We start from the raw sequence: 15,616 nt of genomic DNA, 5'->3' as shown, positions 1-15,616 counted from the left end.
TCGGCACAGTCGGTTCATCGTTGTTTTGGTTCTCCGCAGCCCTGCTTGACGTGCGGGATTTCCGAAATTTTCCGTACCATTTGACGGGTTCCATCCCAGGTAGCCGTGCTGCATACAAGCTTGACATTCCGCGGCATCTCCTGGATGTGAACGATTTCGGTTCACTTTGGCGCTCTCGTGTGTTCATTCGAGCGGACGACTGTGTCGCCACAGCCAAGGTACTTTAAAAAGACAGGTAGCTTTATCCAGAACAAATCCCCGATTTTATTTTAGAAAAAACTTCAGAGTTTGACATTCACGGGATGGTGGGATGTTTACTTCGGGAACGCTCTTTTCGGAGCTGTTTTCGCTTTTCTGTGGTATTACGACAGTTCAAATTCACGAAAAGTGGCACGAAAGTTGAAGTTTATGCAAATACTCTCAAAATTCTTCCTAGTGTTTCAATATGGTATCGGTCCGTAGGTCTTGCCACCCGGCCTAGAACAAGAGCTAGCTAGCGTTCCTGGACCGTGCTCACTCGCTGTAAAACATAACTCGGTTGCTCGATTGATCTTAAATAGAGAGATGAATCATTTAAACATCCGAAAAAGAGTGAAATCAGGTACTTTCCTTGATAAAACCACCAAACTTGCCCATATCTTCTTCTTCTTCTTCTTCTTGAAACTCACGTGGTTTTGTTGATAAAAGCGTTAAGAAGCTACCTGTCTTTTTAAAGTACCTTGGGCCAAGGTACTTTAAAAAGACAGGTAGCTACTTAACCGCTTTGACAGGTCACCATTTTGAATTTGTTTGACATTCATAGCAGGGCGCTTTTATCAACAAAACCACGTGAGTTTCAAGAAGAAGAAGAAGAAGATATGGGCAAGTTTGGTGGTTTTATCAAGGAAAGTACCTGATTTCACTCTTTTTCGGATGTTTAAATGATTCATCTTTCTATTTAAGATCATTCGAGCGACCGAGTTGTGTTTTACAGCGAGTGAGCACGGTCCAGGAACGCTAGCTAGCTCTTGTTCTAGGCTGGGTGGCAAGACCTACGGACCGATAACACTAGGAAGAATTTTGAGAATATTTGCATAAACTTTAACTTTCGCGCCACTTTTCGTGAATTTGAACTGTCGTAATACCACAGAAAAGCGAAAACAGCTCCGAAAAGAGCGTTCCCGAAGTAAACATCCCACCATCCCGTGAATGTCAAACTCTGAAGTTTTTTCTAAAATACGATCGAGGATTTGTTCTGGATAAAGCTACCTGTCTTTTTAAAGTACCTTGGTCGCCACAGCACAGCGAGCCAAATTGACAGCGTGAATGGGTTGCTCTTCACCTGTTTTGCAACTAAATAAATCAGAATAAGCTGCAGTATCGTTCGGATTTTATTTTGAATAAGCTACCAGAATGTCGAAATATGCAACACTACAGATACATTACATTTTTAAAACTTTTATTGTACAACCTGCGACCATACAAACCAGCGAATAAAGGACAGTTCTAGCTGTCAAACGAGCTGCGTTTCGCCGCTACTGTCTCGCCGTGTGGACGAGACCTTCAGCATTCCGTTGCGCTATCCGTTGGGCGCTAGAGATGAGAGTATTTATGTTTTGTTTTTCAGATCACAACAAACAGGCTCGATGTACTTCCTCTACCTCATGCACAGACGGTACCTACTATAGATTGGCACCGGCTAGAGGGCGAGGAGATTGATAACAGCGATAGCGACTACTGGCTGCGCTGCCAATCTGCCTTATCTGCAATAATCACTATCAATCCAATATACCTCACATCGATTAATGTCGCTGTCGTGGTACTTAACGCAACAGCATTGCGATATGCGCGATATATTCTGCATGCATTGTAATCGTGTAATTTAGAGCACGTTCCTCATGTGAATTGATCAGCTTCCAGGGGGGGCGGGTATCCCGTCCCACCAGCAAACGTTCAATGGGCATTTGAATACTGCTACTGAACGCTGGATTCGCCGGACGGCGCTTTGTCGACGAATCATTCAACGATACCCCATGATCATGCTTCTCGCGAAAAAAAAAACCCCATTTCGAGATGATGCTAGGCGAGATGAACTGCGTGAATTTGTGTGCGAGAGCTGTGTAGATGCGGTGACCGTGAGACCAGCGGCTGTTACCTGTTTGCCTGCCTGGCGGTTGTCACTTTCCAGCAGCAGCGCGCAGTTCACCATCTGCGTCAAACATATGACTCGGCTGCTCGGCGGCCTCGGAATCTCCCAACCTTCTTTAACCCAGCCAAGTTAATAGTTAGGCTCGTGAAAAAAAACCCTTCCACAAGCGATTTTATTCGTTCGTGCGTGCGTGCGTGGCGCGTCGCTGCTGACTACTGCTGTGGAATGCTGCCAGTCCGAATGCTAGACAGTACGCTTTCCCTGTTTGCATTAAGGGGAACTAGCGAATGAGATAAGCCCGCGGTGTAAGTGATTCCCAAAGTGTTGTTTGCCTTATAGTGGAGTGAAGTGAAAGTCGGTGGTGGAGCGGTGCGGTGCGGTGCGGTGATAAGCGAGATAATAAGAAAGAGAACCTCTGTGTCGGCAGCTGTCGTAGACCAGTTGTGGCCTGGCGCTATCGGCGCCACATCAATCCATCAAACACATCAAAAACCGGTCGCCGCCGGTTTTCGGTAGCCTCACCTCGGGCCGAGCTGTTTACCTAGGCCACCTTCCGGGCAGGTAAGTGGGCCCTGGCGTGGATTACAGGTACATGACCGTTCGTCCCATTCGGACCGCTAGGGAAAGGAACGGATTTAACCAAAACGGTTTCCGGTTTTGCTTTGCTTTGCTTTGCTTAGTCACAAGCAAGCACAGAGTTGAATCCAAGAAGAGGACAGAGGATGACAAATGTGACGAAGAGATGTATTCACCATGTCGCCTCCGATGATGTCATTCTATCCGGGCGGCTGCTAGCTATAAAACGAAGACATGAAAAACAAGCGCACACACACACACACACACACACACACAGGCCGGTACAGCCGGCTGCACGTATCCCGACTGCTGACACACTGAATTGGCCAATTGTGCGAATGTGAGCGCTTCCGGCAGATCCGTGGTTTCCCCGTGATTGGTACCGCCGTGATCAAATTGGTCTCGCATCATGGCGCTTGGCTACATCCCTCCACCCCACCCCTCCTGGACATGGGCTGTAGTTGCGCTGTTGCTGCTATCGCTGGTCTTTCCATTGACGCGCATTCGCGCGAATATTTGTTTCAGGGAGCACCGCCATGTACCGACCGTCGCTCCGTCGTTCCGTCCGTTCACCGGCACCTCACGACGAGAGACGATAGCTACTATACAGCTCCCAATCAAAACTGTTCTACCGTTTGTGCGGGCCCCAAACTATTGATTACACATGCCAGTGGCTGGCAGGCTAGACTTTGCGCGTTCGTTTGGTTGTACCAGTTCTTTTTTTTGCGTTTTGCTGGATGAAGGATGTTGTTGTTTTTTTTTGTGTGTGTCCATCAACCTCGTGTGACTCGCCGTGCACACACACAAACCCACACAGACCCAACACGCGCGAGCGGGGAATCCGATTGATGGCCTATGGCGCTCGATCGCAAGGTCACGGTTCAATAGCGGAAAAGAACGGGCCACATGGCGGTGATGGTCTAGAACGAGAAAGACAGAGAGAAAAAGAGAGAAAGAGAGAGAATGAGAGAGAGAGAGAGGGCGAGCCGGTCCATCGCTAGTCAAAGATGACGATAGACATTAGCCTAAAAGCGTGGATACTCGACCTAGGCGCAGTGGATGGGGTCGAGGTCGCGCTTTGCTCCCGGCACCCGGCACGCACCCTGGACAGCACCAAAGTAGTACAGCGGTTGCTCTAGATAGGATAGGTCTTTGCTAGGTGCTAACTTATCATTGATTGCGTACAATTCTTGTCCTGGTTTCGCTTTCTATGCCTCTGTTAGGAGTAACCGGAGTTGGTAAAAACTCGCACCGCTACTCTCGATACAAGATACTAAGCAATAATCAACTGTTTCTGTGGTGGCTTATACAATTTTAAAGGACGTTTTGAATTGCATTTTTCCTCCTGGTAACCGAAACTCACCGAAAACAATCCGCTACGTTCAGTGACATTCTCATAAATACATGTATAACTCTCAGGAACAAGAAGTTACTAATATACAGAGATGACATGGTGTCGCTCTCTCTCGGGCGCTGAATTCCTTTGGGAAAGGTCTCATTCCAAAGCAGCCAAGTTTCCTGGTACTCTACCATCAACCAACCATGACAACTTTGTCGCACAACACTTTGCGACTCGCACGTTCATGTTACGAACAACACACACATGACCCATGCGCCTTTGCTGTCAAATTTACCACCGACGCTGACTCAACGGCGGAGTATCCACTTTCGCGTTGCCACCACGCTGTCGATGTTGGTGTGGCCAGCGTGCTCCACAGGGATATATTGTTGTTGATGCCCAAACCCATTAGCCTAGTGTTGCCAACGAATCAATCCCTTGCCGGGGTCGCGTTCCTAGAGCGCATACCAGCGTGCCATGCAGTGCGTGTTGTGTGTAATCTTATCCTCTCGGACAGCTTTCCGCTAAACGAACCGAAATCTTATCACTTGGCCTCACCTCTTCTCATCCTCCTTTTCCTGGGGCTACTAGCAAACGTGGGAAATGGGGGAGAAAATTAAGAGAATGAAAAAAAAACGGAAAAAGAAAACCAAACGGCCGGCTGGGTTACCGGATACCGTAAGCGCTCCACCATCACGGATGCACGATTTTGCACAAACGGTTCGCCGCACCCCCGCCCCCCCTCAAAAACTTCCTCGCTTACAACTACCAACTCCCGCCCCCCACCGGCCGGGGGACGCGGCACCGGAAACACGTGCATTCGGACTCATGGTGTCAGTGTGTCAGTACTGTTGTTAGTACTCGCGGCTTTGAGGGCGCGCGGGCGCCCTATACCAGCCGTGCTCTCCACTGAAACGCTATCTAGCGTCTCGTAGGGCAAAGGGTTGAGGGCATACCCGGTGAAGCGACCGGTACCAGTTCGCCTAGTCGGTTAGGTCGATGCGGATGCGGCGATGCAGCAGCACCAGCAGTAGTGGTTGGTTCGTTAGTTTGTTTGTTCGCTTCCAGCGAGCACGAGCTTCCTGCCTTTTTGTGGTCAATGTGTGCGGCGCAGTGTGTGCGTGTGTGTGTGTGCGTTTGTGTGCATCGCCGGAGTAGTAGGGCGCAGCAGCCGTTCCAGCCCCGGCACTTGTTGGAATAAGGATTGCTGGAATCGATCCCGATCAGCAGTGCGATCCTATCAGCAGGGGCAGTACGATTATCTAGAGGTCGTGCCTAGCAACACCACACACACACACACACACACACACACATACCCACACCAAAACAGGCCTCCCCGGAACCAGCTGGGAGTTGCGTCAGCTGGCAGCAGCGCCTGGCAGTGCCTTTTGTTGTGACCCCCCTTTGAGTTTCGCGCATTTTTGGCGCGAGATATGGCCAGAGCGGTTTAGGTGTTATTTATTGTGGTCGCATCCGGAGTTCTAATCATGTACTGCCGAGGTAGTAGTGGGGGAACAGTGGAGATAGCGCGCATCACCATCAATCTTCAACTGTGTTCTTTCGTTTTTTTTATCAACAGTTCAGCAGTACGACACCGATCGGATTAGGCCGGAGGAGGAGGAAGAGGAAGACGATGAGGTGCTTGGTGAGGTGAGTGAGTTTCTGGATGTGATCGAGGCGCCACCAGCGCCGCAGCACCGCGCATTACCATCAACCCAACACCGCCCAGTGTTATCACCGGATGCTGCCGACGAGCTTGCCGGTTACTACTACGGTTACAGTGGCTACTATCACTATCCCAACTACCTCCATCAACAAGACCACCACAACTACTACTGCGCTGATCCTACACTACAGCAGCAGCAGCAGCAGCAGGAGCGGCTATACCTTCAAAACTACCAGTCCTCAGACAACGCAGACGACGAGATGGACGAGCGGGAGAGCATCTACCTTGATGCGGTCTCGGTCAGCTCAAACCGGCAGCAGCAACAGCACCAGAGCGGCTCGGCGGACCAACGGCAGCAGCAGCAACAGGAGCAGCAGCACCGCAATTCGCTGTACCTGTCGCGCCAAACCGTATACCATTCGGCCGAGGATGTCCGGTTCGGTTCGGTGGACTCGGGCGGTGACACGCGAACCCTCACCGGCAGCGCAACCGGGGACAGCCTGCGTACCACTACCGATGCGCTGCTGCAGGATTCGCGGGCCAACGGCGGGCTGGCGAACCTGCCGTACGTGGCACGCCCGAAACCACCGAGCGCAACCAAGGCGTTCATCGGTGGCATCCTGAAGCCGGTGCTCCTCAGCACCGAGTACAACGAAAAGGTGCCTAGCACTAGCTACAACTACACTCCCTTCCTACGTGCCGACCACGATCGGCATGATGGCACTAGTCACAGCCCCGTCGATCACACCAACTTGACCACTACCAGGGCCAGTAGTATTAGTAGTGGAAGCAGTAGCAATAACAGTACCGCTGCTGCTGCTGCTGCTACTGCTACTACCACGCCCAACACGCTAATCGTTAGCTATGCGATGTGGAAGTTCAGGGTAAAACGTTGTCATTTGCGAGAGTGTACGGGCCGGCCGGCAGCGCTCGGCCACCTTTAAAAACCGCCTTCCAAAGTCACTAACTTTCGTCCCTCTAACACTCCGTCCCGCTGCTAACTAATCCTCTGCTAACATCTACTGTTGTACCGGTATATGGGGGGCAAGGGACTATCCAACGAACACTCTATCCCCTTACAGGGTGGGGCAAAAAACTGCAACAAAGTAAAACGCTATATTTTTTTTTTGATCAGATTTTATTGAGAGAATCCAAAAAATGTAGGATAATTCATAAAATTTTTTGTGTCATTCTTGGCGAAGCGTTTGCGTAAACTGGTCAAAAGTATGTTATTTTTTAGGACCAACCTGGCTCTTTAAAATACCGCAAACGGAAAAGTCTTGCGCCTTTTGCATCCATAGATATTCACATCCAATGAGACATGGAAATGAAGTGTGAAATGATCTTCTTTTCGCCATTCGCATGTCGCATGTCGCTTTTAGAGAAGATACAAAGAGCTGTTGGAATCTCCAGGGCTTTCTCATTAATTGTTTGCATGACTAGGACTACAATAAACCTTCTAGAAGATATTGCAGATCAATTTGTTGCTTTATCTCGGATTTTGAGTCCTTTTGAGTGGCGCCGTGACGTGAAATTCTTTCAATTTTCAATTTCATTTTTTTTTTTTAGATGTTGCGGTTTTTTGCCGGCAACTTTCAGGACGTTTGGCAACGCTCATCAGTATTACAGTAACGCATTAAGGTCCAAGACCCAAATGGTTAATTCACATTTAAATGCTGAAAGGCTTTATCGATAACTTTGATTTTGACTGTTGTGATTTTTCAGTAAAAAAAAAAAGCTGACACGCTTCAATTCCGTAGCGATTAACTTTTGTTTTGAAAAATTCTCACCAAAATGCTTTTGTACGATGGTAAACGATATGATTAGCTATCACAATTAGAATAAATTTGCCAGCGGTTGGACGAGAGGTTTAGAAATTACAGCAGTTTAAATTTGGTTGCAGTTTTTTTGGCCCCACCCTGTATAGACCGGAAATACGTTGGAAGCATTAACGAGACACCATTGTGAATCTATTGTCACCATACTACAATTCGGTGCCTTCCTCTATGCCCTCTGCAAAACCAATCTGGCGCCCTGCCACACCTGTCCGTTTCTGGACGTTCCTCGTTCGCGATAGTGGCGGAAAAACACATGTCGTCTCGTGTGTGTGTGTGTACGGAGCAGCTTAACTCGTCGCCAAGGGCACGACAGGGCGCGATTAGTATCGTCATGGATGATGCTGGTGCTGCTGCTGCTACCGTTGCCGCGACGTACCCGAACATGGGCAATTCACGAGATGGAGCGTGAGATTTGGGGATGCTCTAATTTTCACGCAGATTCGCGCGTTCAGCGACCGGAGCACCGTGGCACCGTGGCGAGACGTAACCGACCTCTCGAGATGGCTCAGGGTCAACTCCCCCTTTTGCCTTGGTCGATGCCGTGTGTTGGTGGGTGGTTGGGCGCTGTGTAGGTAACAGGGTCGGTCGGATGCTCAATCCGGGAGCATCGCGTGACGCGGGGGGGGGGAATCTCAGAGAATCAGCAGCATCCCTGGATGGAATAGCGTGTATTTTTAGAGAGCCCCCAGAGAGAGAGAGAGACTGCCAGTGGCAGAGTGAGTGAGTGTTTGACCGTTTGGCGATCCACGGATAGCACGAGAGCGAGAGAGAGAGAGAAACAGCAAGAGGCGTGAAATGATTTTGCAAAGTGAACGCGCCTTGTCTTGGCAGTTCTTTGGGCACGCTTCCACACGCAGCACGTTCCCAGCACAAGGAGCTCGTCGACACCGGGTCTTGAGGCCGTCGCCGTACGGACAGGCGACCCGCGGGCCTCTGGCGTACACCCAACGGCCAGAGTTTAGTGCAACTGGTGTATGTGTGTATGTGTGTATGGGAGGGAGAGAAAGAGAGAAAGAGAACGTGTCGTAGCGAGAGGTCCTTGAGATCGCTTTTTTGTGTCCTGGGTATCGTGTCGTGTCGGCGGATCTCTCGCGTCGTGCGTCCGGTGAGCTATGGTGCAGGACGATCCGTCGGTTGTTGAGCGGTTGTCGCCGGGCCCTGTTACGGCGAGCGAACAACAGAGCGAGCTACCAGAGCAACAACAGCAGCAGGAGCAGGAGCAGGAGCAGGAACAGCAGCAGCAGCTGGCTGAGGTACCGACCGCGACCAAGATCCCGACCGTGACCGAGATCCCGACCGTGACGCCAACCGTGGGGCCTACCACACCGACAATTGCAACGGTAGTAATGGCGTCCAAATGTCAAGTGAGGGTGATACTGGATTATCAGTGACATGCGAGTAGCATGCGAGGTGGAAGAGAGGATTTAATGCAGGGAGAGAGAGAAGAGAGAGAGAGAGTGAGGTAGAGATGCTGCCAAACGAGATGCGTTCCACTATGGACGGTTTCGGCGGGCTTGCCTTGAAGGAGAAGCTTTATTAGAAGCTACTACCACTACTACTTCTGCTGCTGCTGCTGCTGCTGCTAACACCACTAGAGCTGCTGCACCACTAGTGTCCTTGCCACCAATCAATCCCGATAGGAAGCTAACTATAAACCAACCCATCCCCACCTCCCTCCCTTCAAAACAAAACTCGATCAAACGTGTCTGCGATTGCGACGTGGTGGTTCTACTGATAACACGTCGTCGTCGTCGATCGTCCTACACACCTCGTTGGGCGATGGATGCTGGTCTGGTACCGACAGATGCTGCATGCCGATGTGTGTAGCACGGTGTGTGTGCGCCCTAGAACTAAGCGCCTTTCCATCGCTCTAGTTTCGCGATCCCCCCAATCGCAATCTGAATACCACCATATGGGCTAACTGCTGCAGCAGCCGGTACTGCTGCCGCTGCCGCTGTTAAGGGCTCCTGATAATGCCGCACTCACTGCCCAAGCATGTGCTCGGGCTGATTGCAACCAGCTGCCACCTCACGTTCTTCGGTGCATATCAACCCGCTTTACCTACTTCTGCTTCTGGTTGCCGATAATGCTAATGCCGGTGATGATGCATCACAGCATCGCCAGCGTATGGGTTCGAGGGGGATGGGGAGGGGGTGGAGGGGGCAAGTAAAAGTTCGGGTACAAGTTTGTGATACGCTACGAATAGTTCTACTCATAACGCCCTGATATCAAGGTAGCTGCAGGCCTCGGCACGGCCTTGGTAGGCCGTTACCATCAACCACCGCTGGCATGCTGGCCGTCTCGGTCGCCGGGACCACCCGGCCGGGTGTCTAACGTTTTTTCGCACTTTGCCGATCCGATAGGTGGTCGGTGTGGTGCAGCAGCAACAGCAGCAGCAGTTGTAGCAGCGCAGTAATCGGCGGCCCAGCTTGGAGGGAAACATCTCGACTTTTACGTACAATTTTCACGAGTGTGTCCAGAAGAGAACGTCGAGCACGTTAGTCATCGGCGCTGCATCCGTCCGCGTCGCGCGCGATACCGCGGTACCGAAGAAAAGTTCGACGCTCGCGGCGCTCGAACCATGTGTCGGATCTGCCGTCGGCTGCACAAGGACTGCCGGGGGGTAGGCATGCGGCCACCGCATGGGCCAGGGGTTTAAGGGTGGTGGAGTGACAGCTTCGCGTATTTTTAGCACGCCGCCGCCCTATCGCCATCGCCATCCGACGTGCGACGTGGGGCGGCACCCTCGTGTTCGTTTTCGTGTTCGTGGTGGTGTTTGTTGTTGTTGTTTGACCCTGTCTGGCGAGCTGGCGTCTTGTCTTGCAATTTTGCCTGCCGTTGCCCCTTCCCGTTGTTCCGTTGTTTCCGTTGTTTTCCGTGTTAGAAAACCGCCGCACAGCGCGAGCGCCTAACCACGCACACGCACCACACGCTGCCGCCATCGTACATCCCATTCAGATCAGCCTCCGCATGATCGGCGAGGCCCATTTGGCGGCGGTGGTGGTGATGTTTATGTCTCACCGTTCCGTTCGGACCCGACGCCCTGATATTATGGGCTGATTGCATCCATTACTCGGATCTTGTGCGGCTGCGGCCTAAATTTTCACAAAACAAAAACCCTCCGGCAACAGCCTCCACGCGGATCTCCCGAGGGTGTATCTAAAAATTGAATGAATGCCTTGTTCACGGGCACGGTGCTAATGCATCCGGTGGAGCTCTGAACCGCAATCAGAACATTCTCCTGATCCTATCTAACCCATCTGTCGCTATGAGTGCGTGTGTGAGTGTGTGTGTGTGTGTGCTTGCTAACATGAATACCTGGAATCTGGTTTGGTTGGCTTGGCTGTTTTCCTGATGTTGGGCGCATCTGAATTGCTGCCTCCTCCTGCTCACGTAACGCTTTACAAGATCTCGTGGTGGAACTAATTTGATTTTTTGTTTTGTCCGATTTTCGACACATCGGGACGGGACTCTCCTCCGGGAATATGACAACTGGCGCGGCACGGCACGGTAGACATGGAAGTACTTCCAGGATCAGAAGCGTGTCGTCGACTACGTGCTGGCGTACAATGGCGAGGAAGAGGAGAACCCGATCGCGCACGCCAAGCGCATGGTGTACCAGCGGAACCTCGAGCAGGAGGGCCTGCAGATCGAGACCGAGAGCTGCCAGCGGATACACTTCGTGAAGATCCACGTGCCGGACCAGGTGCTGTCGCACTACTGCGAGATCATGAAGATGCAGATGCCGATGAAGAAGCTGGCGAACCAGGACAAGATCATCATGCGCGACTTCAGCATCCAGAGCACGCTGGTGAAGCTGTTCCGCCGGCCCATGTTTAACTTCGTCATCATCGACCGGAGCATCTTCGCGGCGCCCGAGTACCGGCTGCTGTACGAGTACTCGCGCGACAAGCCGTACCTGTTCAATGACCGTGAGCCAAACTTCTTCACGCCCAGTCTCCGGATCGCGGTGGCGAACTTCATCCTCGAGCGGGCGTACTTTAGCAATAACCTCGACGACAAGAAGGACATCGGCATCCGGCGGTTGGTCGAGGATCAGGTGTACCTGGATGCGTACCCGTTGCACGATGGCTGCACCGACGTGAAGTCGAGCTGCCAGCGGGCGCTGCTGCTGCAGGAGTGGGCATCGGTCCGGAAGTGGATCAAGCACCAGCCGCTGGACCACATTAAGGAGTACTTTGGGGTGAAGATTGCCATGTACTTCGCGTGGCTCGGGTTTTACACGCACATGCTGATACCGGCGTCGGTCGTGGGGCTGATCTGCTTCTTCTACGGGTTGCTTACCTACCGAGAGAACCGGATCAGTCAGGAGATCTGCAACGACAACAACACGATCATGTGCCCGCAGTGCGATGAGTACTGCGACTACTGGTATCTGAACAGCACCTGTACCATCTCCAAGCTAGCGCACATCTTCGACAATGAAATGACCATTGTTTTCTCGATCTTTATGTCCATCTGGGGTGTGTACCATAGTAGAAAAGTGTAGTGCGAAGGCACGTAGGTTGGTATAAATCGTGACGTAACGTGTTTCCTGTTCATTCCTTCAGCAACCCTCTATCTGGAAATGTGGAAACGGTACTCGTCGAAGATTCAGCACCGCTGGGGCATTACCGAGTACTGCTCGCTGGCGGAACCACCGCGACCGCAGTATCTCGCGCGGCTGAAGAACATCAAGAAGACAATGTTCAACATCGCCACCGGTGCACAGGAACCGTCGCCACCGTTCTGGACCAAAAAGTTCCCCAGCTTTGTCTACAGCTACTCTGTGATCTTCCTATTTGTAAGTCAGCATATGTCCTGTCCGAGCGCATTTAAAAAGAGATTTTAGCACACCCTAACGTGTCCGTGTTTTACAGATTTTATTGACCATCGCTGCCGTGTTCGGTATCGTCGTGTACCGCATGTCGCTGATGACCTCGCGCAACATCTACGGCGACCACGGTTCGGTATCCGGCAAGCTGATCATCTTTCCCGCGACGACCGCGGTCATCAATCTGTTGGTCTCGACCATCCTCACCTATGCCTACCATTACGTGGCCGTGTACATGACCAACGTCGAGTACCGGCGAACGCAAACCGAGTACAACGAAAGTCTGAACCTGAAGATCTACCTGTTTGAGTTCGTCAACTACTACAGCTCGATCTTCTACATCGCGTTCGTGAAGGGCAAGTTTCCCGGCTACCCGGCCAAGTACAATCGCATCCTGCATCTGCGGCAGGAGGAGTGCAGCCCGGGCGGCTGTCTGATGGAGCTGTGCATTCAGCTGGCGATTATCATGGTTGGCAAGCAGGCGATCGGTGCGGTCACGGAAATCGTCATCCCGTGGGCTATTCAGAAGTTCAAGGAGTTCCGCAGCGTGCTCGGGATCGAGGCCGAGGGAAGCGATAGTGACGAGCGGTTGATTTGCTGCAACCAGTGGACCAAGGACTTTAACCTCATCAACTGGAACGATCGAAGCCTGTTCAATGAGTACTTAAAAATGGGTAAGTGGATGCCTCCTCTTATTTGTGCAGCTAATTAACGGTTTCATCCTTTGTGGATGCCCTTTTTGTTTCCCCGTTTCGTCCTGCAGTCATCCAGTATGGCTTCATCACGATTTTCGTGGTTGCCTTTCCGCTGGGACCGTTCTTCGCTCTGCTGAACAACGTGGTAGAGACGCGGCTGGACGCGAAAAAGTTCCTGCTCTACTACAAGCGCGCTGTACCGCAGCGTGTGCGTGATTTGGGCATCTGGTACAACATTATGCACGTCGTCGGGAAGGTGGCCGTCATTTCTAGTGTTAGTAGCCTGAAGCCAAAGTTCTAAGCGGCCGGAGGAAACCCCTTTGGCCGGCGTTCGCATAGCGTACAGCGTCATCCCTGACACGTGCTTTCTTTTGAATGATCCGCAGGCCTTTATCATCGCCTTTTCCTCCAACTTCATACCTCGGTTGATGTACATGCACGTGGTGAACCCGGACCGGACGGACGAAGGCTTCGTCAACCATACGCTCGCCTACTTCAACGTGGCCAACTTCGAGGATCACGTCGCCCCGCTGAACAGCCAGTACACGAACGTCACCACCTGCCGGTACTCGGAGTACCGGAATCCGCCCGACCACGAGAGCCCGTACAAGCGACCCTCGATCTACTGGCATATACTCGCGATACGGTTGGCGTTTGTCGTCATCTATCAGAACCTGGTCAGCTTCGTGCAGATCGTGGTGGCGTGGGCAATCCCGGACGTACCGGGTCGGTTGCAGGATCAGATCAAGCGCGAGCAGTACCTGACGAACGAGTATATTATCGAGCAGGAAAAGCTGAAGATGCAGCGAGGCGCTGCTGGTGGCGGTGGTGGCGATAGTGCCACCGCATACGCACAGAACGGTTACCTGCCGTCGGAGGAGGACAGCAGTTTGCCGCCCGAGGAGAAGCTGAACCACCAACGCCGGGGTCACGATGCGGACGGTTACTTGCATCAGCCACTCGAGGATGATTTCGATTCGTTCCAGGAGTGTGGCATCGTGACATCGCGCGTGTAGCGCACCATGCATTTCGTCAATCTTCGTCCATCACGGATGGGTGTCTCATGCAGTCAGTCATACCGCCCGGGCGGGTTATGTAAATTCTTGCTAAACGCTTATCCCAACATTGTCCATCCGTTTCCTCACCTCATTATAGGGAGCGAAGGTAGGGTCCGCGCGGCATAATCATCTTCGCTGGCGAAGTCGCCATGGGTGAGAGCACTTGACGCGCGCTGACTAGTAAACCTCCTTTTAGGGGTTGGTCATCGTCTATATTTTTTATAGCTCCGCTGCGTTGTTGCGTTGGTATGCGAGATATGCCTTACAGAAAATGAATTACCACCATTTTCATTTTATCTCTCTCTCGAATCAATACAATAATTAACTATCTGGAGAAAAGGTTCGTTTGGCCACTTATCCTCTCTATCCCAAAGCGACCATCCTTTATTCTACGGTCCATTTGGATCTTCCCAGGTCATGCACATGGCAGACAACAAGCAAGCACAACCCAAAGTCTCTTTCAGAAGGCCTTTCGTGGAAGGGTAGAGAAAGGGTAGATAGACGAATAGAGACATGGTAATAGGGCTCGATCGAGATGCTGTAAGCGGTCCAACGGAAAGTGGACAATACTGTTCCTTGAAGTGATGTCCGTTCGAGCGATTGGAGCACCGGGTGGAGGTAGAAAGTGGCGGTGTTGGTGTCTTTAAAAGACCCGCGTAAAGGCATGCCGAACAAAATGGTTTTTTTGTTTAGAAAAATAAAGCGAAAATGTGACAACCGAAAAAACGTCCATTTCAATTTTTACTCTTCCACTCCAAAGAAACGCCGTTCCGTGGGATGGGCTGTATCGCCTTCCCCATATGACCATGAGAAGATTTTTTCTATCACTCACTATGGAAAAATTTGGTGAGCTCGTTCGCCGCCATACTGAGAAGGAAGGAAAGTGAACGACGCTCTTCGATTCCATATTGAGCAAATTTGGAAGCCCTTAGAGAGCCACTTTTCACTATGGAAAGAGCTTCTCACAAGAGATCGGAAGCCGTGAGAGCGCGTAATCTCGCTGTACATTGCCTGTGTGCCTACGTGCGAGTGTGTACGCCGGAGAGAGCCCGCCGCGGAGAGCAGCGGCAGCTCTCGCATCTAGCCTGTATGATCGAGCGAGAGAGGGATTAGCGCTTGCTTTTTCTCGCCACGAGATCGCGGTTTCGGAGATCGTTTCAAACCATATAGTTTTAAACTTTTCTTCCTAAATAGAAAAGGAAAATGCATCTCTTTAAGTTATAAATACATATGGAATGATTTGCTAACAGATAATTGTTGTTTTGGCCTGTAAATATGCCGCATCAACCAGCATGAATCGACTAAGAATCCTTACCCAAACTTCCTTTACCATACATTTATGTAAGAATGGTTTGCCCTTTATATGTAAACTACTCTTTATATGTAAAGAGTTATAGAACGTTTCCTTCCTCTATCACATGTTTGCCGCGAGTAGCTTCCCGTGAAGTGGTTTCTAACCCTTTAGCCCACTACTAACGTTCC

General features: G+C 51.3%; 1 protein-coding gene across 5 annotated transcripts; it reads left to right on the top strand.

Moving 5' to 3' along the window:
* Positions 1-5,030: 5,030 nt before the first annotated feature.
* LOC125957042 (anoctamin-2-like) lies at positions 5,031-14,860 on the top strand. 5 transcript variants are annotated; one of them, XM_049689425.1, is made up of 7 exons: positions 5,031-5,543; positions 5,623-6,368; positions 11,062-12,031; positions 12,119-12,351; positions 12,428-13,055; positions 13,145-13,350; positions 13,463-14,860. In XM_049689425.1, exons 1-7 carry the CDS (start codon positions 5,531-5,533, stop codon positions 14,090-14,092), a joined length of 3,426 nt encoding a protein of 1,141 aa, XP_049545382.1. In that variant the 5' UTR covers positions 5,031-5,530; the 3' UTR covers positions 14,093-14,860. The 5 variants fall into 5 exon arrangements, with proteins under 5 accessions (XP_049545382.1, XP_049545372.1, XP_049545411.1 ...); XM_049689415.1 differs by having other exon boundaries at positions 5,623-6,593; XM_049689454.1 differs by lacking the exons at positions 5,031-5,543; positions 5,623-6,368 and adding an exon at positions 8,526-8,800.
* Positions 14,861-15,616: the final 756 nt, after the last annotated feature.

This window comes from Anopheles darlingi, chromosome X, assembly GCF_943734745.1.
Source record: "Anopheles darlingi chromosome X, idAnoDarlMG_H_01, whole genome shotgun sequence".
Taxonomy (NCBI): Eukaryota; Metazoa; Arthropoda; class Insecta; order Diptera; family Culicidae; genus Anopheles; species Anopheles darlingi.
Note: the sequence above shows the minus strand (reverse complement) of the source record. Positions and strands in the feature narration are given on the sequence as shown.

Bases quoted from the DNA above. Each gene is read 5' to 3' on its own strand.
- LOC125957042 (XM_049689415.1), top strand. The intron at 12,352-12,427 runs GTAAGTCAGCAT...CGTGTTTTACAG, and splicing joins ACTCTGTGATCTTCCTATTT to ATTTTATTGACCATCGCTGC. The intron at 13,351-13,462 runs GTTAGTAGCCTG...AATGATCCGCAG, and splicing joins AGGTGGCCGTCATTTCTAGT to GCCTTTATCATCGCCTTTTC.